The following is a 27950-nucleotide window of genomic DNA, read 5'->3' on the forward strand; positions in this document are numbered from 1 at the left end:
AACATTAGTAAATAAAGCCATATGCTGTTTGAAAAATGTCAGTTCACAACAGCGTAAGGATGTTCGAACAGATATAGCCAACTCAAGATGGGCTATGGAGACACAACTGGCTATGACGGCAGTTATTTTTAAAGGGCATTAAGCCTCAAAATACAAGGCATCCGCTGGTCTGTAATTCAAGCTTTCAATTATATTAGAAAGGTGGGGGGGTGGGGAGGGGGGGAGGGGACGGACAACTTTAACATCTGACCACGTTTTAACAATCAGCTGAGACAGAGAAAGTAGTAGCGTCATCACTTTTGGCGGTCTTAGCTTCTCCATCAGGCCGCTACTTTTAGGATGAAACTAACACCGTCACACAAGAGAAAAAGACTAAGGCACACAGGAGCTGCAGCAAACTCCCCATTAAAAATTCATCCACAGACTATTTTGGCCAGTAAAGGTCATAGAAATAGCAGCCAAGTGGGAAGCAAAGCTTATTTCATTTCACTAGACTGTTCGGTCATTTCAAAGTGCTTTACAGATGAGGCTAAAGACAGAATCAAGTTGACTCCGTTTTTTTTTTTTTTTTTGGGTCACAGTAGTCCTTGTAGGCCTCTCAAATAACAGAAAAGTCAAACAGATTTTCATCAATCAAGGCATTAAAACAATCAAGTAATATTTGGAACATTCAGAACTTCTATTAATAACTGATACTGATACCCATTTCTAAAAATATTAAAATGCATAATCCAAGCTGAGGCAATACATCTTAAAATGTTTCTTTAATAAACAAAGCATTAAAAAAAAAAAAAAAGCAAAATCGGACAACGTTAACTGACCTGCACACTTTCCATCATCACATAATAAAAGCATACACATTTCAACAGTGAGCCAAGGCAAGGACAGACTGACCAGGCATTTTGTCCTTCATTCACAACCACAAGAGCTGAAATGTTCTCCAAATGTGTTCCTTTTTTTAGACTACATTATATGACCACTGTACAAAAGGGCAAGGCGCTGGCAATGGAGTATTATCCAGAGAAATATATAGGCCGCAATGTGTACTAAATGAAATGTAAAGACCGTATTTACTAAACGAAATATAAAGACCGTAATGTTTTCTAAACGTACCTCAAATTAAACGTCTCAATACTGAACGTGAAAAACAGGCCTGTCTGTTAAACAGGACTTAATGGTAACCCGGCTCCACATTAATCAGTCTTCACATGCTTAACAGACAGCAGTTGAACGTCATTGAACTACAAAAAAATAAATATGGAGACATTTTTTTTTTTAATTCCCTTTCGAATCATCAGTAGCAGGTTACCTTAAGAAAGATCAACAGTTAATGTTCTTATCAGTCATGAATATTGTCATTTCTCTTTATTAACGATACGAGAAACAAAGAAAAACCTGAGCAAATCCTACCTGAGTTGCTAATTTACATACGCTCATTCCAGTTATGAAAAAATAGTGACATTTTATATGCAATAACAAAAAAACCAATAAACTTTTTATAAAAAATAGCACATCTGTTTTTGTTTGTTTGTTTGTTTGTTCCCCAAACCCCTGGAATGTCTGAAATCCCTGAAGCAGTTCAAAGCAAACTCGAGCCTGATAAAAACCTACAGCGTAAAAAAATAGGCTAAACGACAAAATCCAAATGGAAAATACAGCAGATCACACAAAAAGTGCAAGGCAGTTAAAAAAAGAAAAGAGAGAGACTCCTTTAAGCATTTCCCCGCTGAGGCCTGCTCTCAGTGTCCGATGTGCATTATCTCCCATCCCTTATCGAGTTAGCCCCCACCCCCCACCCGCCCCATCCATCAGCAAATCGGATCAGGTGAGCCTCCCATAGCTCCAGCCTCGCCCCGCCATGCAGCCCGGTGTCTGCTCGCTCAAACGGACACCCTGCTAACTACTGCTCAGGGCAGCCCGTAGCCACAGCGCGGACGACGGCTACATTCTGCTCAGGGCAGCCCATAGCCGCAGCGCGGACGACGGCTACATTCTGCTCAGGGCAGCCCATAGCCGCAGCACGGACAACGGCTACATTCTGCTCAGGTCAGCCCATAGCCGCAGCGCGGACGACGGCTACATTCTGCTCAGGGCAGCCCGTAGCCGCAGCGCGGACGGCGGCTACATTCCACAACCGCCCTTTTTTCCCTGTTTGCTTGTTCGCTCGTTCGACATCGCGGGACCCCCCAAATACAGCACAAGCCCTCACGCACGGTAAACGACTCGTGGGGGTGTTATAGTGCACCGGATTCCAAAGACTGCCAGCATGTACCAAAAACACATCGAAAGAGTAGAAAACTCTTTAACAAAAAATATACACCGACGCACTCAAAATCATTTCACTTAAATAGGAACAGTGCATTTGTGATTTCTACAGTGTGATTTTAGTTTCCCAGTTTGCAACACTGCCAGTGTAACCCAGGTTATGCAGTACCACAGTCTTGTTACTCGGTACATTAGCCCTGCTACTCAGTACCACAGTCTAATTACTCAGCACCAGCACTACAGACCTGTTAGCCTAGCGCCATAGCCCTGTTCCTCAGTACCCTATCTCTCTAGCACTCCAGTTAATGGGAGAAATGACCAAATACCAGGATGGTAAAACAAAAAATGACTGGAAAAAAGTCCCAGTATCTCCACCCTGGAAAAGACTTAATAAATTAATGAAAATAATGCCTGTTTGGCAGTTTTCACTCCCAGGCCTTTTGTCAAGTATGATAACACGATGAGAAAAGAATTGCATTTGAAAGTCCAGCTTTGTGACAGAGTGAGTTCCCGTATGAAGCGGTGTGGGAACCCGGCCACACCGAGCGGGCCCTGCTGCTCAGAAGTTCTGCTGCCGCCTCTTCTTGGCCTCGATGGCGTCCATGATGGGCTGGCGCTTGGCTTGGTAGCGCTGACGTATCTCTTCGATTTCCTGCTCCATCTGAGGGTCCAGTGAGGCCAGCTTCACCCGCAGCTCCTCCACGCTCCAGGTCCGCATCTGCAAATAAAGGAGGGGGTCCAGAGCCAGGTCAGCTTCTGCCTTTGTGACATCGCATAGGCCACCTTCTGCCTTTGTGACATCACACAGATCGCCTTTTGATTCTGTGACGTTGCATCAACCACCTTCTGCCTCTGTAACATCGCATAGGCAGCTTTCTGCCTCTGTGACATCACACAGAGGACCTTCTACCTTCTGTAACATTGCACAACCACCTTATAGGCTGATCCACAGTCCATACCTACTGGCCAAGGGTCAGATGAAAGGTAAATGGACTGCATTTATATAGCGCTTTTATCCAAAGCGCTTTACAATTGATGCCTCTCATTCGCCAGAGCAGTTGGGGGTTAGGTGTCTTGCTCAAGGACACTTCGACACACCCAGGGCGGGGTTTGAACCGGCAACCCTCCGACTGCCAGACAATCGGTCTTACCTCCTGAGCTATGTCGCCCCTGTATCAAGTCTTTGAAAACTGGTTTACATGCTGCAAAAACCTCAGCTAAACATCCACATATTCACAAATATTAAATGCTGCGTAAACTGTACTACTGTTGATCTTGTCAGGTCTTTCTTGCAAAAGAGATTTTAATCTCCAATAGATTTTAATCTCAAATAGATCAACCTAGATAAATAAAGGTGAAATTAACTATTTAGGGGCCAATAAATATCCACATATGTGACGATATTACGTATTTGTTCATATACATTTTAGTAAGCATCCACACATCTCCACTATTAATAAATGTCTAGGTACCTAAAACATCAATAACTATTCAAAAGCCCAAAAATAGAGACTCCCATTTGCAGCCACTGTGAAAGCGGTAAGGTTTTCAAAAATAAGCCCGCCGCCGATAGATCTCCCCTCGGGTCCTCTGCAGCCACATTAGGGGCATGATACGGCCATTTACCACCGCGATCAATGAGACAGGAATAACAGCGGCGTCTGTGTCCCGCGCGAAGGGCGCGGCCCTGACATACGGGGCGTGGCTGGGGTCCAGCGGGCGGGCAGGGGGGCCGAGCGGGCAGCCAGCGGGACCCGGGTCAGAGACCCACCTATCGATGCATGAATGCTGCATGACCACTCTTTACACGATTCAGACTGCACTCGCACACTACCGCAGTTTACTATGGATGACTGGCAGCTAAAGGTGGTGGAGGAGGGGAAATATTGAAAAGGGGATTTAGATGAGGTAGAAAAAGAAAAAGAGTAGGATAAATATAGAGGTGGAGAGACGGGTTTCATTCAGTGGTGCAACTTTAGAAAGGCTTGGATACTCCTGAGTCTTTCAGAACCACTGTCTGATGTCACAGATGACAGCATTCCAGAGCATTCCAAAAACATGATTTAGCTGAGCATAGCTCAACAATGTCTTGCAACAAGTACTTTTGCATTTGCTACACAGAGTAGCTTTCTAAATTAATTTTGATTTAACAATGGTCTTGCAACCGAGCCTGCCTTTGCTGTTCACAAACAACATATCCATTTCATTATCATCATTATAAATCATTCTTGAAAGCAAATGTTAAACAAAATCATCTAAATTTCATAAAACAATTAAAAGCCCATTTTTACTCCCACGATATACAGTGCAGCCAGAAACCCCATTATGAGAGCACCGATGTATTATTTTTAATCTCAAACAGTTCCTGGAAAATAAGGTTTCTCCAGTCATCCAGTCGCTATACCACCATGCACTGCACTCCTGAAAAGCTGAAGCTAAGCAGATGTGAGCTTTGTTAGCATGTGGAGAGACATCCAGGAAAAACTGTTGCAAGCTGGAACAAGTGTTTCAGGCACTCTTGCCTCCAAAACAAACAAACAAACCCCAATACTCTATTATTATTATTATTTTATTATAAGAATAACAATAAATAAAACTTAATTCTGATTCTCAAACCTCTTTGTTCAATGAAAGGTCTCCCAAACCACAATTATGATAATGTAAATGGCATGCCCTGCATAAGGACCCAAGGGAAACCTTTAAACCATGATGTGATAAGCATTTAATTAGTAAACTATAATAATATAATAAACTATTAAACTGCGGGTCATCTCTTGGCTGCGAGCCAGTACAAAGCCACCAGCATGGCAGACCAGTGGAAGAAGAGAAGGCAGTTGTCACCTTTCCCTGACCCAATCACAAGCAACGGATGCCAAGAAAGTCCGGCCATCGATACAAACGCAGTTTAAGCCCTCTTCATCCAGCCCGCGCAGATGAATGGGTCATTACCTCTGCAGTCAGACCTTTGCTCTTCATTAGAGATGCAGGCACCAGGAGTATTCCCTACCAGCCCCCCCCCCCTGCCCCCTGCCCCCCGCACACATCTGATGCAGGCAACCGCGGACAGTACAGTTATACAGTGAGACACAGTAAGGAGAGATGAGTTTAGAGAGTGAGACGGTAAGGAGAGATGAGTTTAGAGAGTGAGACAGTAAGGAGAGTAGATTTAGAGAGTGAGACGGTAAGGAGAGTAGATTTAGAGAGTGAGACGGTAAGGAGAGTAGATTTAGAGAGTGAGACGGTAAAGAGAGTAGATTTACAGAATGAGACAGTAAGGAGAGCAGAGTTAGAGAGCGAGTAAGGAGAGTTACATGCCAAGGGCTTCAAGGGAGTAAGGAGAGTGAGACAGTATGTAAAATAAAGAGAGTAAGCCAGGAGTAAGAGGAGTGTGCCTCCCAGGAACCAACACCGCCGCCGCCCCCCCCCCCGCCCCCCCCCCGGCACAAGAGCTGCACCTTGTGAACAGAGACCTCTTTACTCGCAAAGTGACCGAACATCCACTAATCTCAGAGGCAGCACTGTCCGCTCACCTTATATTTAAAGGTAAAAGATTTGGTGGCCTTAAGAGGGGGGTATTAAAGCTAATGGAAGACGTGCATTACTTACAGAAGAACACAAGAATATACGATGACAAGGAGAGAGCACTCAGCCCACCCAGGCCAGCCATTTGCCCACAGTCCAGAGTGTATCCAGAACGCCGCGGCTCCTATGAATGATTAAGTGCCCTTATCGCCGCGCTGCGCTGCCGCGCCTAAGAGCGATTACGTGCGGCGGGACGCGGCGCAGTCCGTGCGGCGGCCGACTCCGGAACTGCGCGCGCTATACGGGAGCCGCCCCGCGTGGGTAGGGGCTTCGTCCCCCACCCCGGCACCTTCTCAGCTCAGATCCCTTCTCTATCCGTTACCCTCTCTACTGTCTACCTGTCTCAGTAAAACAAAAAATCCAGAATAAAAATCCGTTTATTAAGAATGATAAGCAATGATAAGGTAATGTAACTGTTACACTACGCTGCTGTTCCTACGAATGATTAACCCATTTAATTCCGCCAGTGGCAATGGTGACCACATGCACAACTAGAAAGAACGCACTCGGTAGGGCACTGACCCGCACAAAGGCACAACAATCTCCCCTCGCATGACCGTGCGCAGTAAATCTCACAGCAATCCGGACATTACTTTTCCAGATGTGTCGATCACAACTTGAAAGTGAGGGTGACAATAGAGGAAAGGGGTCATGGGGTCACCAAAATCGATAGGTCTCTTCCTCTTGGGATCGTGAATGTGCGCAGTAAATTCCACGGCAATCTGGCCATTACGGATATGTCTGTCACAGACAGATGAACATCATTACGTACCTTCCTGCCAAAGAAAATAAACTTCCAAATACCCCTTCTTAATTCCACCTATCTATTCTGCACAAAGAGAATACAAACTCAGTATAGACTGGGAAAGATTTAGGCCCTAACCACAACACTGCACTACACTGCTGATACTAGTGCTTTACCACTACACTACACTACACTGCAGCTACACATTCACAGAGATAAATGGATTCAGAAACAAACCACGCCGCCATGCATAGGCCCTAGGGCCTAGTCAATTACATAATTATTATAATATTTCTCCACCCGTGGGAAATGTAAGACAAACATTACCTTATATCTAAAACATTATCTTGCTACTAAAGCCTAAATCTTGGGGAGGTCCAAGCAATGAAACTCAACATTTTCCCCGGCATATTAAAATTAATATATTGCGCGATGTGAGGAAATTGGTATAGAAAAAAAAGAATTTCAGTCTCCCTCAAAGCAGAACGCTCATAGGACACACGTAGGGCAAATAAGCATTTATTTATTCATTTAACGGCAGTGTGCTGTGAATGAATAATGAATCGGCTTCCTTCGGGGAGCCATGCTCTTCGGCAGGCGATAGCACACGCCGCCAGAGTCCGCAGGTTATTAAAACCTATGCATCAAACAACGCTGGCCCTCAATGAACGAGCGCGTGCACAGAACCGCGAATCGCACAGGAGCCACGTCTTCTCTGCCCGCTGGGGGCACCGTTATGGTAAATCAGATAATAATGGCGCGTTCGGCGGCGCGTGGTTGTGGACCAGGGTCTCGGATCAAACCTGACCCGCGCCAGTGCCAACTGGGGTCGGCTGCCCCCATAGGGGTGCTGCCCAGGGATTTGGGAGGGACGCAGTTGGTGGGCGCAGCACTGTTCCTTGCTCAGGCAACTCCTGCTGGTCGTCTGGGAGCTTGTGGCCCAGTCTCTGTGCGCACGCGTATGAATGGGCCTCCTTAGCCTCCGCTCTGCGCATGCACAGCTTGTGGCTGCGGTGTGAAAAGAAGCAGCTGGCTGGCAGGCATGTGTTTTCAGAGGAGAACCGTGGATTGTTTTCACTCTCCTGAGCCAGCAGCGAATTGGACATTCAAAATTCGGGGGGGGGGATTGAAGATGCCAAATGTATAATCATTTTTTAAAATGAATTTTGTGCTCATTATATTACAATGTTTCTGGGTGCTTAAAATATCAGCCCAGTTGTGATGCACAAAAGCAAGAAGGGTTACATGTGCTCGCTATGACACGGTTGTACTTTGTAACACGCTCAGTAAGTGCACAGGCAAACCCAGGAATGTACTCTGGTGCACACCAGAGGAAAGAGCAAAAGCCACAGCCAAGGAAGGACTCATGGCCGTTTGAGAGAACATGAAGATTCTCCTCGGAAACACCAGTAAAAAACCAGCAATGTCAACCCTCCTCCCGCTCATCACTCCTGGAACACTCAGCTTCTCAGATGGGCAATTCAACGCAGCCATATATTATTATTGCTCCTATTGCTTTGGGAAACAATAGTCTAATAAATGGATCCTTTTTTTGTGTGCATTGAAAGCACCAGTCTGTTCTCACCATAGGTTGTAAAAAAGAATAAAAAAAGCTTGATTGCTATAGCATCTGTCATACATTAAAATGCAGCTCGAAGTGCTTTCCAAAGATAATAGGAAAACATGATAAAACACAGTAAGCACAGAATGACAAAACATATAAAACAAAGTTAAAAACATTAAGAGTAAAAAATAAAAAGAAATAAAAAATTTAAAAGCTAGTTGAAGGCAAGATTTGAAGGCAAAAATGAGCCTTGAGTGGTTTCTTTAAACTGTGTATAGCAGTTGCCCGGTGGATAGCAATTTGCAGTGCACTCAAATCCTTTGGAGCATAAAAACAGAATGTTTCTTGACCAGATTTCTTGTGTTTCATTCTTGGAACATTAAGCAAACAGCTGATGATCAAAGTGTTGGGCTTGGAACATATGCCGTTAAACCATTAAGAGCATTATAGGCGAGTGGAAGTACTTCAGAATCAATCCTGAAAGACACCAGGAGCCAGTGCAAGGAGGCCAGAACAGGGGAGTGATGCGTTCAGATGTCCTTGTTCTTTTACATTCTGGCAGCAGCATTTAGGACAAGTTGCAATCTATCAGTCAACCTTTTTTTGGCAGTTCCGTGAGGTGTGCATTAACAATAACCTAAAAACAAATCTGTGTGTCAGCTTCTTAGCATCTTGCCGGGTGAGGAATGGTCTGACACACGCTGTACTTCTCAAACGGAAAAAGGCCGTCTCGGTTACACGGTCGATGTGAGGCTCGAATCTCAATTCAGAGCTGTCATCGTAAATAAGAACAAGTTCTTAATTGACCTGCCGGGTAAAATAAAGGTTAAATGAATATGATAAAAATAGAGTCCAATGTGACGCCAGGTTTCCACACCTCGGATTTCACTTGACCCCATAATAGGGTCAGTCTTCAGAAAGATGCGAATCAGATTAGACCCAGGCCCACTACTATTTTTCTGGTAACAGTGTTTCTTAATGGACTCCCCGTCGGAGACGACGCTCGGAATAGGAAATGCTGCTAATGAAAGGCGGAGTCGTAAAGGGGCTTTTCTGCTTTCTGCTGGGGATTAGCAGGCGGGCCGCAGTCTTCAAGGCCGCGGCTGAGCGCTCGCGGGCTCCCGCTGGAGGGAGGATGCGTTCGGCTGCTGAAGGCGCAGGCATCTGGGAGTGCTTCGGCTCGCTGCTTTGACGCGGGGAGGGGGGGGGTAACGGCTCGGAACTTCACGGACCGCAGGCCTCTCGCGCCACGTCTCGCAAACGTTTCCGCCTCCTCGACTCGAACCCTTCGACGATCGAGTGAGAACGGCACAGGGATTTTCATTAAAAGCGGTCGGCAGTGCCGGTGCCAACTGCGACCACAAGCTCCACTGCAGTGAACGCGTTGCCCAGAGCACGAGAGGGTTCTGCCGGTTAGGGGTCCGCGTTTAATTGCTGCCTAGCGACCCCGGCTGGTCAATCGAGCCCCTGTGGGCTGCAGGTAAAAGCCGCATGTGAAAGGCCGTCCTCTGACTCCACTCTGTACAAGCTTACGTGCAGTCTGAGGAGTGAAAAGAAGGAGTGCGTGACACGTGTCAGAGGAGAACCGCAGATGTCTACACCCTCCCAAATGTCTTCACTCTCGTCTCTCTGCAGTGGGCCTGTGCATGAACATGGCTGTGGCTGCACATAACTGAACATTCAAAGGGTGGGAACTGCATATGTACAGCCCCAAGTTTTTTGCCTTTTTTTTTTTTTTTTAAAAAGCAGTCAGCAGCCAATAGAACTTGAGACAAGGTCTGCAATTTAGTCAAGGGGCCGCAACTTGTGCCTCGTTAACTTCTCAGGCTTGGTCAGGTGGCTCTGCTCCTCAAAATAAATCTGCCACTTTCATGTCGTACCAAGCGTGTCAAGAAACACAAGTGTTCTTTCAAAGTCTGACAGCTTTGAGGAATCCACGTAATTTTTGGAAATGAGGCCGTTACACAAATACCACGACATTAAAGAGAAAACAAAATGCAAAAGAAGTAATGAGGTGTGAAATGCGCCTAAAGTACGCACTTGTCTTTCAAAGGCTAGCGAGTGCAGTCAGCCTTCATATCCTATTAAGGAACATGGTTCCACTTTCTATCTTCACGTTTCTTTACAATTTTTCTTTTCCAAGAGGATGGTGCAGAGCCACAATTAAGGCCACGTGGGCTTTAGCCCATTTAATAAAAGAGGACTTAAAAGGTTCTTCAGTCAAGACAGCCCAAAATGCAGGAAGAAGGGTCCTTACCCGGGTAAATTCACACAAACTAACATGAAATGAGAAGAGCTGGAGCACTCAGAACCCAGAAAACAGCACCTTTAATAAAACAGGGTGACTAACATTTCAAGGTCTCATTTTATGGACTATTTTCAAAGATGATGAAGACACACTTGAATCTACTATTTGCACAAATATATAATACCCCCATAACATACTATTTATTATGTCATATTTTCGTTTATTTTAGGAGATAACCTTGAGATTTGAAGTAAGAAAATGTGATCCAGTTTTTTCAAGTTTATTTAGCTTGTTGTATTAAATTCAATAAATCATTCCAAATTTCAGGGAAACACTCTATTCAATCCTCTCTTTGCAACTTAATAAAATTCTTTAAAAATCAGTCTCACAGCCTCGTAAAAGAATCTGGACCGAGTCAAATGTGGACTGTAGCTTCATAGGGTCTCACTGCAGCTCCCAGATATGGAAAGGTTTGGGGTCCATGTTTCATCACCATCTAGCGACCACCACTGGCCAATCAGATGCCTGTGGGCTGCATGTTACAGCCGCATACGAAAGGTCTTCCTTTGACTCCACACTATGTGAGCCTACCAGCAGTCTGCAGCGTGAAAAGAAGCAGGCTGGTGACACCACGTGTTCTGGAGGAGAACCACAGATGTCTACACTCTCTCCAGAATCAGTAGTGGGGTTGGCACATGAACCATGGCTGCGGTTGCAGATTGTTGGCCATTCCAAACAGCGTGAGACGTAGATACGCTCAAATTTATTTAAAAAATGAAAGAAAATAAAGAATATGATAGTTATTATACCATCAAATCTTTCTGTTACTTTTCAAAGTCACAGAAATGGATGAATCGAGCTCCTGAAAACTCTTAAATTAGGCCCCCCTCCCCACTTTATGAGCCACCAGTCCCCCTGGGGAAACACTACAGGGCTGAGCAGCAACGGCTGACCGCCCGATGCACTTCAGACATGTCGTGTAAGGGGAACTCGAGCAAAAACGACAAACTGCTAAAGCAGAAACAAACAGAACTGAACAGCGGTTCTCTCGGGCGTCAAAGCGCGTAGGTCAGCCGGTCGCCGAGCCGCGATTCGCCCCTCTCCTACCCTTCCGAAAACACACACCACACACCACCTCAATCTGCCACTCGTGTGAAATGGCGGCTTCCTCGCCCTGACAGTCCCACCCGCGTCTGCATTTCCACAGCGCTGCTTCTGCCTAGTCACGCGGTATACGCGCTGGCCAATGGAAACCGCCAGAGGTCACGTCAACGTCCAATCAAGATTGCGTCTTCAGTCTGTTGTGCTCAAGTCAGAGTTCAACAGTCACTAAAACTAACTTCTCCTTTGTGAAGGAGAAGTTACTTGAAAGTCAAATTTAAGGACAAATGCTGATTCAATGCAGGCTTTAAGTCTTTTACCCAAAAAATGCAAAACGTTATTATTACAGGCAGAAACAACGGTAGTGGTAGCACTTTGAAAATGACTATAATCATTATTAATGACTATAATCAGTAATCCATTAGTAAGAAGACAGTTTTATGTAAATATTTATGGAGTTCTTCAAACAGACGGCTTAAGCCCCACTGCATTCATCTCAGTAAAAGCAGTCCGGAGCAGATTTTACTTAAAGCCTGTTTTAAAAATCAATCTGCATTATGAGCGCATTTCTTTCAAAGTTGGTTCATTAAAAATACTGAGAACGGCACAGTGGCTATGAACCGATTAATCAAACGCTGGCCTGGGTGTCCAGCAATATCGCACGGGAACCATAGAGATCTGAATCAAACGCAGGCCTGGGTGTCCAGCAATACCGCACGGGAACCATAGAGATCCGCATCAAACGCAGGCCTGGGTGTCCAGCAATACCGCACGGGAACCATAGAGATCCGCATCAAACGCTGGCCTGGGTGTCCAGCAATGCCGCACGGGAACCATAGAGATCCGCGGGTAGATTCGCGCGCGTGATGCGTAACGTGAGGTCACTCACCGTGTCCATGTCGCTCTCCGTCGGCAGCTTGCGGGTGTCCACGATGTGGTCGGCGTCGCCCGCCCCGCTGTTGTGGTTGGCCTCCTTCTCCTTCTGCTCAAAGTACTCCAGGAAGGAGGGCTTGGCCGGCTGCATGGTCTCCTCCCTCCCTGCGGGCACAGGGACAGAAAGACGATGACGAAGGGCACGGCTGTGGGGCGAGCCGTAATAAAACCGAGCGATGCCGGGCTGGCTAGGAGGACGCCACCAGCGACCTCCCGTTTCCTGCGTGGATCTGCTCCCCGTGACGACCCCGGCTGGGGTCGTTCTGGGAGTTTAATGTTACAGGTCACACTGAAACGGCAGAGCATGCCATGCTAGTTTTTGAGCGGTGCTGAGCAAAGAACTCCAGCGGGGCAGTCAGTCAGAGCAGGGTAACACTGTCCTGGAGTTTTACAGAAAGTTGATGCATAATTAAAATTGGCTGCATTAAGTGGCTTACTGTCCTCAGTTCTGCTTTGGAACAAAAACACCATTTATTTCCCCGAGGACCGTTTACACAGAAAATGGCTCCGAGCAGCTTCGCTCACAGCCACCGCGGCTATGGGAAACGCCACGGGGGCACTTTTAAGTTTGTGACAATTAAAGAAAAGTCCATTAGAGAGCGCTGCGCTCAAAATCCATCATTCGCTTCCGCTGCGCAAACAGCCCCCGGGCGGCGAAGCCGAAACGTGGGCGTTTCAGGTAAACCCGCCGTGCCTTACAGACCCGCCTCCCTCCTGAATAATTAACACGCTACAGCGAAAATAGAAAGGCTCTGCTTCTGCTTTTAACCGCGCTCCTCGTGCTAGCCGCGTACGCGCGCTCCCGCCGAGAGCCCGAGAGTCTCTCCCGGAGTCCCCGTCGAGGTCTTCTGCTCGTGATTAATTCACGAGACGCTGAGTCACTCAACTGTTTCTCCCTATTGTCCCACTCGGCCCTTTCCCCCCCCTTTTCGAAACGGCGGGTTTTGGGAGAGTCGCGGCACGCCGGAGCGGCGGTCCGCGCGCGGGGGACAAACGGCTGACCGCGGCGGGGCTTCCCTTCCGCTGAGGGGGGCGAGCGAAATCGTCCCGGGGGCCGCGCAGACGGGGCTAATAAAACCGCCTCCGCCTGATTAGCAGGGAGGCCCTGGCTGTTGCTGCGGCCGCCCGACGCACACGATCACACTCCCGCTGTGCCCCCCGAGGGCCCAGTGGCGCCGGTGTCCAGGGATGACTTATCCCATAAAACTGTTTGCCCTCTCTCTCTCTCTCTCTCTGCCTCTCTCTCTGTCTCTCTGCCTCTCTCCCTCTCTCTGCCTCTCTCTCTCTCTCTCTCTCTCTCTGCCTCTCTCCCTCTCTCTCTCTCTCTGCCTCTCTCTCTCTCTCTCTGCCTATCTCTCTGTCTCTCTGCCTCTCTCTCTCTCTCTGCCTCTCTCTCTCTCTCTCTGCCTCTGTCTCTCTCTGCCTCTCTGTCTCTCTCTCTCTGCCTCTCTCTCTCTCTCTCTGCCTCTGTCTCTCTCTCTCTGCCTCTCTGTCTCTCTCTCTCTGCCTCTCTCTCTCTCTCTCTGCCTCTGTCTCTCTCTCTCTGCCTCTCTGTCTCTCTCTCTCTGCCTCTGTCTCTCTCTCTCTGCCTCTCTGTCTCTCTCTCTCTGCCTCTGTCTCTCTCTCTCTGCCTCTCTCTCTCTCTCTCTGCCTCTGTCTCTCTCTCTCTGCCTCTCTGTCTCTCTCTCTCTGCCTCTCTCTCTCTCTCTCTGCCTCTGTCTCTCTCTCTCTCTCTCTCTCTGCCTCTCTGTCTCTCTCTCTCTCTCTCTGCCTCTGTCTCTCTCTCTCTCTCTCTCTCTCTCTCTCTGTCTCTCTGGAGAGCCCCTGTATCAGATCTCCAGCAGATCTTCTCTCCCGGCGCGTCGGACTGTGACCGCTGGCCCGGCCACGCCCGTGCCCGTGCCCTCGACACAACCGCGGCTCCCATTTCCGTCTGTGAGCTCAGGCGACGCCCTGGCGGCTCCACCCTCTCACAGGGGCCCGCGTTTCTCGCCAGACGGGGGGGCTGCTTTCCGCTCGCGTCGGCCCCGCGCTTTTCAGAACGGCGGGTTTTTTTAAAAAGCGGTGACATGTGACCGCCCGCGAGGTCCAGACGGCGATTCGGGCGGGGCAAGGAGGTCTGGAAGGACACGCCTCCAATAACCATTCGTCCCGTCCAGCAGCGAACCTCTCTGGCCTGTAGATACCGCAGAGCCGCTACATCCAGCAATGCGAGGCCTTAACGCAGCGCCTATGAATAAATCACCAGATCTGCAGTTAAAGGCAACCCCTCCCTGGGACCGCGCTTCCCCAGACAGCTGCTGCACTGAGCCGGCAGGCTCCGTCAGAACAGCCCATCTGGAGAGCACCAACGGCAACGCAGAGCCTGGGGAACGGCGCAGCTGAAAAGTGCCTTGTTCGCGGTTTCAGTTCCACTGAAACAAAGACAGAACGCAACGCCGTTAACCGCAATCTCAGAGCGTGCGGTCAAAACGGCCAATGAGAAAGAAGAGAGCAGCCCAAGGTCTGAGTGCTGTCCTGGAACCCGGTATCTGCACTGTGGAATGTGCAGTTTGAGCACTGTTCTAGACCCCAGTATCTGCACTGTGGAATGTGCAGTTTGAGCACTGTTCTAGACCCCAGTATCTGCACTGTGGAATGTGTAGTTTGAGCACTGTTCTAGACCCCAGTATCTGCACTGTGGGATGTGTAGTTTGAGCACTGTTCTAGACCCCAGTATCTGCACTGTGGGATGTGCAGTTTGAGCACTGTTCTAGACCCCAGTATCTGCACTGTGGGATATGCAGTTTGAGATCTGTTCTGGAACCCGGTATCTGCACTGTAAGATCTGGAGTTTGAGATCTGTTCTAGACCTCGATATCCGCACAGTGGGATGTGGAGTCTGAACCGGAACACTGAGCTCTTCTGGCACGCAGCGCTTCATTCACTTGTGCACTTCCACATCTGTCAGTGCAGATTACCGTCTCCGTCGTCACCTCGCCCCAAAGCGGACTCCACTGCGGCAGGAAAAAGCTGGGGTTTTTAACTCCCACTCATTTTCTTTTCTCTCGCAGACTTGAGTGCACATTCACAGTCAAACACAGAGCGCTGCTCGGAATGAGGGCTTAGGGGCTGGGGTGCTCTAAATACACTAAATGCTGAAATAATTTGTATTCACAGGTGAACTGTACAGACTAATATACATTTGCTCTAAAGAGCAAAGTAGGATGTTTAAGTCAAGAGTTTAATGTGGAGTTCAATCATTTGGAGAAGCCCACATGGACAAGACAGAAGCTTCAATTTAATTAAAAAGAACATTTCATTTTTAACTGGCAGTTACAACTGATAGTACTGCAATATGATTTATCAGACCCATAAATACATCAGTCTTTACTCCACTAAAAGGACAGTCAAGCACATTGTGTGCCTTTCGCTAACAACCACACTAAAAAGTAATGGAAAGTGGTAGCCCAACTGGGAAAACAAGACACAAAACGTTAGCTCAACTACATTCACCAAAAAAGACAACTCATTAGGAAAGCAACTTAAAAACTTAATTACAAACATGATTGCATTCCTGCCATTCCGTATATTTGTTTCCAATTCCTCATATTACTGTAAAACCATTTCTCTGATCTGTGAATCACATGCCTCATATGTAGGAGCCACTAAAGCGCACAAGTTAAGTTCTATAAAATATCACGGTTCTACACATATTCCATTACCATCATCAGTGCAATCAAATCTATCATTTGTTTTTTTTTTTGCACTAAACTCATAATGATTGGTCTCTTTACATTGAATGAATCATAACAAATAGCACTTTCAACGTGATACCAACTGAAGCAGCGATGCAGGGGTGCAGGGGATTTCACCCAAACTACAGCCCGCAGAACTCGGTCACTAAAAATGACAGGGTCTGTGTATGACAACACATGGGGCGCCAGACAAAGAGTTCATCGTGAATACAAGAAAAGTTAAAGAAACAGGAGTTCACAATAAATCGCTTGCATACATTTCAAACCTAGAACACACACAATGCAATTAGCAGCTAATTTGTCTCTAATGTCATTAGCTCGGTACCTGCCAGTGATAAGAAATAGCCATTTAATTCCCCCCAGTGCCATTAGTGAAAATCAATGACTTATTCTGAGCAGCAGTCTCACACACATGATACTTATCTCGAGGTATCGGATCAAGATTGAAACTGGAATTTAATTTATGAAGCAGGGGCGTTACTTTCCATGGTCTCTACTGTTAATGTCTTTTTCACTGCTCTTTAAATGAATCTATACAAATTGGATACTTGGCCATTAGCCTCTGGAAAATGTGTGCAACCACGCAGGCTACCTAATAAGGGAAACTGAACAGTTCAGTTCATCAGACGGGTTTATGCCCGACTAAGCTGCAACCAGAGACACCAGAAATAACTAATTCCAAGGACAGTCCATGGACAGCATCCTCAAAGGACAATTCCTGCCTCCCTAATTGGCTTTCACTATGGACAAAGGGTAATGTTTTAAGCGACGGTGTAGACAGGGGTTCAGGGACATTCACAGTAATTATTACAGTACCAGACTTGCATAATTAGGTGGTAAACTGAAGTCACAAGTTGTCACAAAAACAGCTATCATATGACGATTTCATGAAAAATATCTGACTATGAATGCATGCAACACATTTAACCTCTGTCAAATATATAAAGTTAAGATTACGGCCTTAGAGAGTGAAACAATGTAATTGGGTAGGGCAAACTTGTCCAAGGTTCATATAATATTATATATGTTCATATGTTTATATCATCTTGGCACTCAGCTGTCCTGACATCACTGTTATCTAGGCACACTAAACTAGCTAAAAAAAGTTGTTCAGAAACATAACTTTTTTGAGGGCATGTATTACGTAAATATTTTAAAAGACGCACAAATTTTAGGACAGATAATAACCACCCAACATTGCAACCCTTATGAGTCAACTGGTCTTTTCCCTGGCAGGTTCTCACTTACAAAGCCCATACTGGCAAGCTGCTGGTCCATCTCTGCAGACTTTTTAACATGTCCACATCAAAGAACAACCTTTGGTCTAATGATCAATTACTTTTTACTGTACCTGGGCCCAATTCAGAGTTAATCCTTTGTAGGCTCTTTGAAGTAAAAAGTACACCATTTACTCCACATAGTTGCCCTTTTTGGAAATGGAATTTTATGCTGTCCAATGATGTCCCAGAGTCCAAAGAACTACAAATATGAGCAAATGTATTTTTTCTGGCCATGTACCTCATTTTTTCTCATAGGATCGGATACCTTCAAATACCTAAATGTTTACATGCAAAGATAAAAATATATTCATGTGGTCTCAATCGGACTTGATGCCAGTCCACAATTTTCACCATTCCAAGAACAATTCCGAGACCAAGAGAAATTACTCCAGAGTCCCAAACCAGATCCGAGGCCATAAAGAAGTGGCCCTCAAGATCGGCCTCAAGTTCCTGGCGCTGGCAGCACTAAACCCCCGTTGCCCAGCAACACCCTGAGCTGTGCCAGCTCAGCAGTGTTTGATGAGGTGCTCATCTCCGGGTTCATCTTGAGGTAGTGGGAAGGGTATGACACAGCAGTTTCTCCCCCGCCCCATCTCGCTCGGCACGGCTCAGGTGGGAGTTTCATTGGTAGTTTTGAACCTCGCTCCATTATTCTGCTCTTAGAAGTGCTGCGTAGCGCCACTTACCGCATGGACAATGCTTAAAAACATCTTTAACAACTCCCAGAAGCTTGTCAACTTTGGGGAAATTGCTTGGCCGAATGCCACGCACCATTGCCACAAATGTGGGCATTGCAGGTTAAATGGATTGCATTTGGCATCAAGCCTTTGAGGGTTTCCTGGTATGCTTTCAACTTGCATTATCCACGATTAATGCAGTCACAGTGCTGAAATTCACCTCAAAGACCAACAGGAATTTCTTCAGGTCATCCACAACGGAACAGTAATTTACAGCAGCAAGGTACACCACAAATCATATGTGATTTATTTCCCTGGCTGAACGAAAAGTGCGAAACACCACTGCCTGTGCCATCTGTTGACTCATCGGTGACCACAGACGAGCTCGGCAGCTGACTTGGCCAGTTCCTTCCAATTTTCGTTATGTGCGTTATTGGCCTGTGGCATGTAGCTGTTGAAGCTGTTTTGCAGAGGGGACTGCCCCACCATCGATTGCATGCTTATTGAGAAATGCACGTAATTCGGGGTTACCCACTTTTCAGGGATGACAACTATCCACCGCTCTCAAAGCTCTCTTGTGCCCAGCTATCAGACGACCCCCCCCCCCCCACCCCACCCCACCCAACCCCCCCACCCCACCCCTTGTTCTTTTCTCTACAACAACACCATGGTCGATTTTTTTAAATAGCAAATGTCGATCTGTTGTCGTTTTGTGAGCGTGCATGGATAAACTGCAAACTGTGCAGAATGCATCAAAGCAGTCTGTGCTCCAACTGGATACCAGTCACTTACTGTCTTTTTTCGGTTCGACACTTCATCAATGTTTACTTTCCTTCCTCTCCATGTGTTAGGAAAGCTAACTGCTTTCACGAGGGTCTCAATTAACCACTGACTGTGTGAGTCAGGGGATTGTGCAAATCCACTGTCTATGCACTCTCTCCAGGATAAGATGTTTTAATGTCTGTTGGGCTTAATGTTCTTCCCTTTTCTTATGCCATTGCTTCCTCTACATATTTTTATCTGCGGTGAGACAGAGCTGCTTATCCTGGACTCAAGAGAGCTCATTTTTACCACAGGCATCCTTACCCCTGCTTCTCAGGGCTTTACACTGTAGTTAAGACAGGGTTCTTTATACAGCCCTTCTGTATTTTATGGGTTTTTGTTCACTTACTTCACGCCTATCCAATGCCTTCCATTTATTGGTTCCCTGTATTTTCCTTTACGGTCCACAGTGCGGTTCCCTTAACAGCTACTGTGCGCCTGCTTCCTAAATCACATATAGGAATTCTGTTTAAATTAACTTTAAATGGCACACTATTCAACTGCATGTTTTCTTTTTGACATTTCACTGTAAAAATAAGGTTGTATATAAAATGCATTTTTCTTTCAAAATATATTTTGTTTGCGGACTATATTAAAACCTAAAAGAGACACCAATGTTTCATTTTACAATCAGTGGGCCTAGTCAACAAATTATCTTATAGAATCATCAACTCCATCTGGACTAATAGAGGACAATGGAAAAGGACTCAGAGAGACCTGTATGCCTGTTCACCTTTTTGCACAATTGACAAACTAGCTTACAATTAGAACTACAAGTCTGAGGACACCTTGTGGACACAGATAAAACTGCAACACAAAACCATGGAATGAGTGGTAATGCAAGGTTTTTCAACCTTGGTTCCCCCAAATATTATGCTTAACGTGAATCAATAATAACATGCCGCATGTGGACCAAACCATTTGCTGAAATACATAATGTGACCATGGTACTCATTCATTGCTACTGGGGGGGGAAGTGTAGTAGAACATCTACAGGGCTGCACCTGCGATTGAGCTCTGCCAGTGCATCAATGGGATGGGAACCGCTGCTCTTAAAGTCATAGTGGGGTGCAGCAGCCAACCCTGATGTAATACGGTCGTTCCGTCTTGCTTACGTTTCATGGTGCCGGCATCGTCTTCATCGTCCGAGTTGATCACCATGGTCCCCAGCTGTGACACCATGGTCCCGTCGTGTTCGATCAGGGTGCGGGCCGGCTCCCCCAAGGACCCTGCTGCCCGTATGGTCCCGGAGTCAGAAGGCCCCGCTCTAACCATCGTCCCCTGGTCCACCTCATCGTCCTCCTGGGGACACAAAGCAACAGCACTCACTTTCTCACACACGTCCAAAGGCCACAGACGTCAAAAACCTGCTTATGTGCTCCCCCGTACACTTGACTATTAAAAGAGTGAGGCAGGCAGGATGGTATAGTGTCAGATGACATCTGACACAGCTGCCACAGGGCTCTATGACATCATACAACGGTAACAGGGCTCCATGACATCAGACACAGATATAACAGGGCTCTAAGACAGGGAGCGGCAACCCTGGTCATAGGGAACCCATAAGATCGGCTGGTAGTTCTTTTCAGCTAAAAATCAGCAACTAGTTTTGACCAACGAAACCAGGTTGAGGTGGGTTAACTGCGTAATCAACTGCTGCCTGCAGCCTCCTGCTCTACGACATCAGAAATGGTTGTGACAGGGCTCTCGGACACCACACAGTTTTACTGGAGCCCTATGACAACAGACAGAGAAAGAACTAGAATGCACCGCACCGAGTTCTCCTCATCCTCCTGGTCCTGCTCTCTCAGCTGGGCTTCCAGTTTCTTCAGCTTGATCTCCATGGCATCCGTGATCAGCGCTTTCAGGATGCTGTTGGACTTGGCATTTTTGATGAAGGGGTGCTGGAGGCAACCACAAAACAGAACAAGACTACAGTCTGAGCAAAGACATTCACCTCATCCAGGTTTCGACACGTGCGTGTGGGTGTCAGCGGAGCTGCGGGACAGCGCGTGTAACAGCGGGGGGCGAGCGCTGGAGGGAAGACGGGTACCTGCAGCAGCTGCGTGGCCGTGGCGCGGTTCTCAGGGTTCTTCACCAGGCACTGGGACACAAAATCTCGGAACGGCTGAGACCACTGTTCCGGGTTTCGGAACGTGGGCGGAGGGTTGGTGGGGATCATGAATATGGCCTGTGACGGTTGGGAAAAAAAAAAACAAAAACAATGATTGATTAAATTCCATCAAAACAGAAGGATCGTGTGACAACAACCGACTATCAGGGTTTTGATTTCATCAGTCACCTACAGCCCATATAGTAGCAAGTATAGTAGCATAATTCCTACGAAGGCGAACTTTGGGAAAGCAGTGAGTGACTAGGGGAACCATAATGCTCTTGTCCCTGGTTTGGCTTCATATCCTAATTAAGGCTGATGCATCAATTCATCTTTTTCCATTAGATTTTTCTGTACATAAACTCAGGATTCAGTCAAAGGGTTGAGTGCAAAAATACCAATCCAGGATTCTTTTAAAGATGCACGTACTTTTTTTGGGCACTGCATGGCATTTCTATCATTTCTACAGACAAGATGACATATCACACACCTAAACACCACAGCCAATTGAAATGGCAACACTGGGGGTGTCTCGTGGCGTAGCCTGTAGAGTACTGACCACATGCTCATTACGAGCCGTGACGTCTGCAGTTCGAATCCCGACCACGCGACCTTTTTTGCACATCTCACCCTCTCTCTTCCCCTGTTCTTCCTGTCTCTCTACACTGTTCTGTCCAATAAAGCTGAAAAGCCCCCCCCAAAACAATATTCATGAAATGGCAACACCAAGCACGTAAGCCCAAAGATTGTAGGTCAACTGTGGATCTGTGGTCGCTGGCAAGTGAACAGCTGTTCGTCAACTCCAAGACTGTGGTAAAATACTGGATCTAATCCAGTGGAATTCCTTCAACCTTGGGAACATTCTCAAAGCTGTGGTGTGTCGTGCTATCCGGGCCAGACCATCGCCTGGTGACTCACCCTCATGGGATGGATGTCTGCGTATGGGGGTTTGCCCTCCGCCATCTCGATGGCAGTGATGCCCAGGGACCAGATGTCCGCCACGCAGTTGTACCCGATCTCCTGGATCACCTCCGGGGCCATCCAGAAGGGCGTTCCTATGACGGTGTTTCGCTTCGCCATCGTGTCCTTCAAAGAGGGCGGGACAGAGGACACTTTAAAATGAGGCCCTCTTTACACTCCATCCAAAGTGGGTGACGCACCAGATCTCTCCATGTCTGATTACAGAGGCAGTCTGTTTACACTTGATTTAGGAATGTGCTGCATGTCCGCATGTTTCATGCGTTCACGGTACTGATCGTTACGCTCACCGTTCCATCCAACCAGACAACCAGCAGCACAATCATTTTTCTGTGCACCTTGCTTATGCACCTGACAAACAATTCACCTGAACTAATAAATCATTTATCATGCTACTAAAAGACCACTTGTGCTTTTTAATAAAATAGTGATATGAAACTTTTTTGAATAATTGAATGGGGGATATGGGATCCAGATTCTGGGGCAAGATCCAGATTCTGGGGCAGTGGGAGAAGGAATCTAGGAAGGCTTTTTGGGGTGCAGAGACTGGGGTCCCCGTACCGTCAGCTGTCCCGCCACTCCAAAGTCGGCCAGCTTGACCTGACCCTCGGTGTTCAGGAGGATGTTCCCGGCCTTGATGTCCCTGTGGATCTTCCTCATGAAATGGAGGTACTCCAGCCCCTTCAGAGTTGACTGCACCACCATGGCGATCTCCTCCTCTGTTAACTGCGTGGGGAACGGGAACAGGTGAGACAGGGACACGGGTCTAACGGGAGGCATCGGTTTTTTGGGAGAAGGATTCTCGCGGTCCTCGACTAACCCGCGCGGGCGGTGCCCCTTGACCTCACCGTTTTGTTCCGCAGGCGGATGATGTCCGAGATGGAGCCGGCACCGCAGTACTCCATCACGATCCACAAATCGCTGTCCTTGAAATAACTTCCGTAGTACCTTACCACGTGCGGACTGCGAACACCGTGGAAACATTAAGGTTACTGCACATACCCAGGCAAGGTAAAGACCTGGGAGCCATAATATGATTGGAGGAAATACAAGTATGCTTCAAATCCATAAACAAAGAAGCTGTGATGAGGTAGAGTACGTGGTGTACATTTCACAGAAGGCTTCTCCATGTTGGCTTTTTTTTTTCGGTTGAATAAATAGTGGCGAAGTAAAATCTGTTCTGTCATTTGTCACACAGCTGTGGTAGTAACAGTGAGAATTGTGGGACAGCACTGGGAACAACAGAGAGAGAAGTGGGGAAAAACAGAAGCAGCTGTGGAATGACATGATAAACAGCGAGAATAACAGGGATAGTGATGGGAGCAACAGGGATAACCCTGGGACATAACAGGGATAACCATGGGACATAACAGGGATAACCATGGGACATAACAGGGACATGTGGCTCACCTGTTGCACTGCTGCATGATGGAGATCTCTTTGATGATTTCCTGTAGGTCCGATTCCACAGGAACTTGTTTAATAGCCACAATCTCTCCTGTCTCCTTAAAGTTAGCCTTAAAAACACTGCCATAAGACCTGGAGAAGACAGGATGACAAGCCTCAGAATGCAAGGCTCAACTTTCAAATGTCAAGCATCCTAGTTCAGTATAGTGCCCAGCACAAATATTCCATCTAACGTTTTATTTCATAACGAACCATGGTTCCAGAAATTAAGTCTTAACCCCTTAGAATACAGCCTTAATAAAAATCACATTCACCACTGCAAAGACAGGGACTGGGTTTTGTGAAGATCAAATCATCGTCTATGATGTTTAAGAAGAATGAAGGAATCCATTTTAGACCCAAAAGTGTCTGCGACTGCTCCACATTCATAGTGAAGATAAATGCCTGTGGTGTTTATGTTTAGCACAACTGTGAATGTAAAGACACATCATTTCAATTGTCCTTCTCTTTTCAGAGAAAATGGGAGGGAAAGCTTCCATGAACATGACTATGTGTGAAGCAGCACCGTCAACGTGTGGCCTACTCAGGCCGACACCGACTGTAATGCTGACAGGGAGGGTCACTTTCAGACACACTGAAGTAGACTGAACAGGAAGTTGAGAAACAGGAAATGGAAAGCGTAAGGCCTGGGGCACTACAATCCTTCCCCAGAGCAAGGACAGAAACACACAGCCGGAAAATGCACATGTTCAAAACCCACACATCCCACAAAAGTACCTGACAATATAGGTCACCAGATCTTCTGTCAATGAAATGCACTTTCTCTGGGCAAAACTTTACATAACAAAGCTCAATTTGACATGGTCAATTTGTTATGGTGTTATGATTAAGTGTCATACTAATATATATATCTGTCTTTCAGCATGATACACATTTTTCTTATTTAAAGAGCTGATCCATTATTTGCGCTTTTCTTGTTGCTAAGCACACGCTGAACTACAGTCTAAATACAACACCACAGACTAAATACAACAAGAAAAAGGCTTCATTACGGCAAACACCATAACCTTAGCCTTACCACTCACTGATCTTTTTACATTTGTGTGAGAACAGGTTGGTTAGCAAAGCACCTGGTTGCAGGCACTTAGCCAACATCCATTATCCATTTAGACCCAGTGGCCATCTCATAAAACGCTCAGTAGCCATCTCCGGTTGCCCTGTGGCTGCTGGTGCACTTGCCAGTGAACAGGGCCTTCTGCTGAGGTACAATCAGGCTGATTTCAAAGCAGAAAGTCCATTTCCAATGGCCAAATCTCCAATTCCATCATCGAGCCTCAATAAGAGGTGATGTGAAATAGACATGAGGACAGTTCTACCACCCATGATAACAATTATTAATGTATATTCCAGCAGTGTATCGGTTATGATTCTGTACCCTTCGATGGCATAGCTATCCTTTAATATCCACCTCTGCAGCAAGGAGATGGTCAACGCTCCATAATTTAAATTATTTAACCATTTTTAACCAGGGAAGATTGATGAAAAAGTTCTCATTCACCATAACAGCATGGCCAAGAGGCCGAAAGACAGTAATATAATAAGTACTGCAAGACAAAAGAAAGATTACAAACTACATGGCTACAAGCAGGTAATGATATGAGAATATGAGAGAGGATATCAGGATAATCCGGATACATAGCTATCCTTAGCATAGGGATATCAGGATAATCTGTTTCTGGTGACCCACAGCTGTGACCGAGTCACCAGGCTGAGTCACGATGGATTTCCTGTACTCACCCTTCACCCAGCTTCTCCAGCACATCGAACACCTCCTCGGGTTGCTTGGTCAAACTGTCCTCACTCAGCTTCTTCAGCTGTCTATGAGGAGAGAGACGTGATGACACATACTGTAGATTTTTCAAAGACTGCTAACAGGGCTACATTCACAAACATTAACGATTTGCTCCCGTCAGGAATACAGCAAGGCTAATTTGATTGTGCTGCAATGTAGCAATAATAATACACCTGAATTTATTTTAAAATTATTTTTAACCATATTTTTTCCCCTTTAACTGCCAGTCAGGCTAGTCCCATTGCCACAACATCCTACAGTCGGCGCCAGCCAGCTCAGGATTCAATAACATCATCACTACCCTTGAACCCAGTGCCCTAGCAGGATGAGCCACCCAGCAGCCTCTCCAGTAAGCTTTAGCACTGGATTTGCTCCTGTTCGTTCTACACGCACTACAGCATCGCTTGCACGTCTAGGAACTGGGGAGATGCAAGCACACCGCAATCCCTTGTACCATACTCATTTGTTCTTCCCCGGACTACTGTGATCAAGACAAACTGCAGAAACATCTAACAGCCAGCCTCTTAAGAAGCTTGTCCTATTTCAGTTTTGACTACTAGAACTATTATTCATAGAGGTCCAGAAAATAGAGAACTGCTGCTTAACAGTGTCATTGTTCTTACCGATCACATGCAAAGATTATTATGATATGAAGAAATATACATAAATAGGATAACTGTAGTCTTGGGTTTCTCACCACAAATCTTAGAAATGGCCAGTAAAAACAGAGAGGAAAAACTACCACCAATGTTGTAAGAATTTTTTGTGAGGCCATTCAAAGGAAGTTAGTTAATAGTGACAGGCCTTTTTTGTTCATGCTGGAAGCGCCCGATAATATTATCAACAGGGGCCTTATTGGTTCAGAACAGCAGGGAAATACAGTTTAGAGACAGATAAACAACAGCATTGTGTGTGTGCGCGTGTGTTGGGGGGGGGGGGGGGGGGGAGCCCTTGCCATGGACACTATCCCAGGAATTCTTGCACAGCTGTCACTGATATAAAGGTCGCCATGGAGACCTGCTAAAATTGCTTGATGGATCAACATCTTTTTCTCTGCAGTGGCCAAACGCAAGTCTGTCATCAAACTAGGATTACTAAAAATCAAATCAGTTGTGCTGGTCAGATTTACTGCTCTACGTCCTAAGCCTAGAAGCAAAAGCATGATGGCTCATATAAGTAGTCCTGAGTTAGTAATTAGTACATCATTACTGCTAGTTATCACATCCTGTGAAATTTGATAGTTGGGCAAAATCTTCAATTCACCGAAGACTAAACTTCAAACTATTTCGGATAGAACAGTGGAAGGTTTAAAATCAATACCGTTTCTGAACCTCTCTGCACACATTCCATAACAAGCAGAGGCAAGTACGATCGAACTCTGTTCTCCGCGCCACAAAACAGCAAGATATTCCCTACAACCAGCGTACCATCTCTGTTTATTTTTGACAAGATAGTGTATAGATGGTGTAACTATATGCATCCCAAAAGTTAACCATGTTATTGGATAACAATGTACCGATATCTTTCTATGGCTAACTTGGCTAGGTATAACTATCATGCCCAGTAAGTTATCTAGCTAATTAGAACACAGGCTATCCAATAATGCTTGGACTGAAGGGCACGAAGTTCCTCTGTGTTACTATGCGCAAACCCAGCGTTAGCAAGCTGTCAAAACAAAAATAGCTGACTTAGCAAAAGTGGTAACGCAGAAACTGAGCGAGTGAAATAACGTTACCACGCCAATAACGAGTAATAATGGTCCAAAGACTGTAATGATAGCTAGTTCCCCATTCGATGGCTAGCTTCGAGCTGGCGTTAGCTAACGCGAGTCTACGCAAGTTTCAAAAACTGACCGCATAAAACAGCAAGCAAAGTTCTATAGTCTAGTCTATCAATAATCAATTTAGTAAGATCGCGTAATATTTAAACTTAGCTATCTACTTAAATATGTGACAAACCGTGTGCTAGTCTAGTGTGCATACGTTGTGGCGGCTGTTACCTGCGTGGGTTATTCCTCAGCTGTACTTTGTCCTTGTTCTCCATTGCGTTGTCCTTTCTTCTTTTATGTGTAGTAGTTACCTAGCTATACACTGTCCAGCAAAACTAGCTAGAAGGCTGGCACTAGCTAGCTAGCCAGGACTCTTAACTGATGGCTAACGTTGCGTTAGCTTTACCTGCACTACACTACTGCCGAATGATAGCGGGTTAATTTGTCTTGCTTAGTTCAGAACTGATGTACGTTACTAAACGTTTTAAATTACACTTATCACAGGTTACACAAATTGTTAGCTAGCAAGCTGTTTAATTTTTGATAGTTTTGTCCTGACCAGACTCACAGCACTAAGTTCACCTGGTTAGCATAAACTATCAAGATAGCTGGTTATTGTAAATTGCTTCTTGGCTCCATTTTCCGTGGAAGTTAATACAGCCGGCTGACGTATTGTTAACATTAACGTTAGCTATCTTGTGAGCTGGCTATAGGTGGCATCTCTCAACCCCCCTACTCTCACTCAGTCGTCCAGCCAGGTTTTCTTGACTCTCTTTCGCTAATATTTCGCAGTTTTATTGTTTTTCTTCATTGATCTTCCGCATCACTGACAGTGGAGACAGGAAGCATGTCGGACTACTATTGGGCGGAAGGGGTGC

General features: G+C 46.2%; 1 protein-coding gene across 1 annotated transcript; it reads right to left on the bottom strand.

Moving 5' to 3' along the window:
• Positions 1 to 541: 541 nt before the first annotated feature.
• LOC118211420 (serine/threonine-protein kinase 4-like) lies at positions 542 to 27950 on the bottom strand. Its single transcript, XM_035388614.1, has 11 exons — positions 27304 to 27950; positions 25250 to 25330; positions 23456 to 23584; positions 22894 to 23008; positions 22607 to 22771; positions 21986 to 22153; positions 21008 to 21145; positions 20730 to 20858; positions 20070 to 20256; positions 12395 to 12543; positions 542 to 2983 (listed from the first exon to the last, which is right to left on the bottom strand). Exons 1-11 carry the CDS (start codon positions 27345 to 27347, stop codon positions 2825 to 2827), a joined length of 1464 nt encoding a protein of 487 aa, XP_035244505.1. The 5' UTR covers positions 27348 to 27950; the 3' UTR covers positions 542 to 2824.

The sequence above is a fragment of the Anguilla anguilla genome, chromosome 13, assembly GCF_013347855.1.
Source record: "Anguilla anguilla isolate fAngAng1 chromosome 13, fAngAng1.pri, whole genome shotgun sequence".
Classification (NCBI taxonomy): Eukaryota; Metazoa; Chordata; class Actinopteri; order Anguilliformes; family Anguillidae; genus Anguilla; species Anguilla anguilla.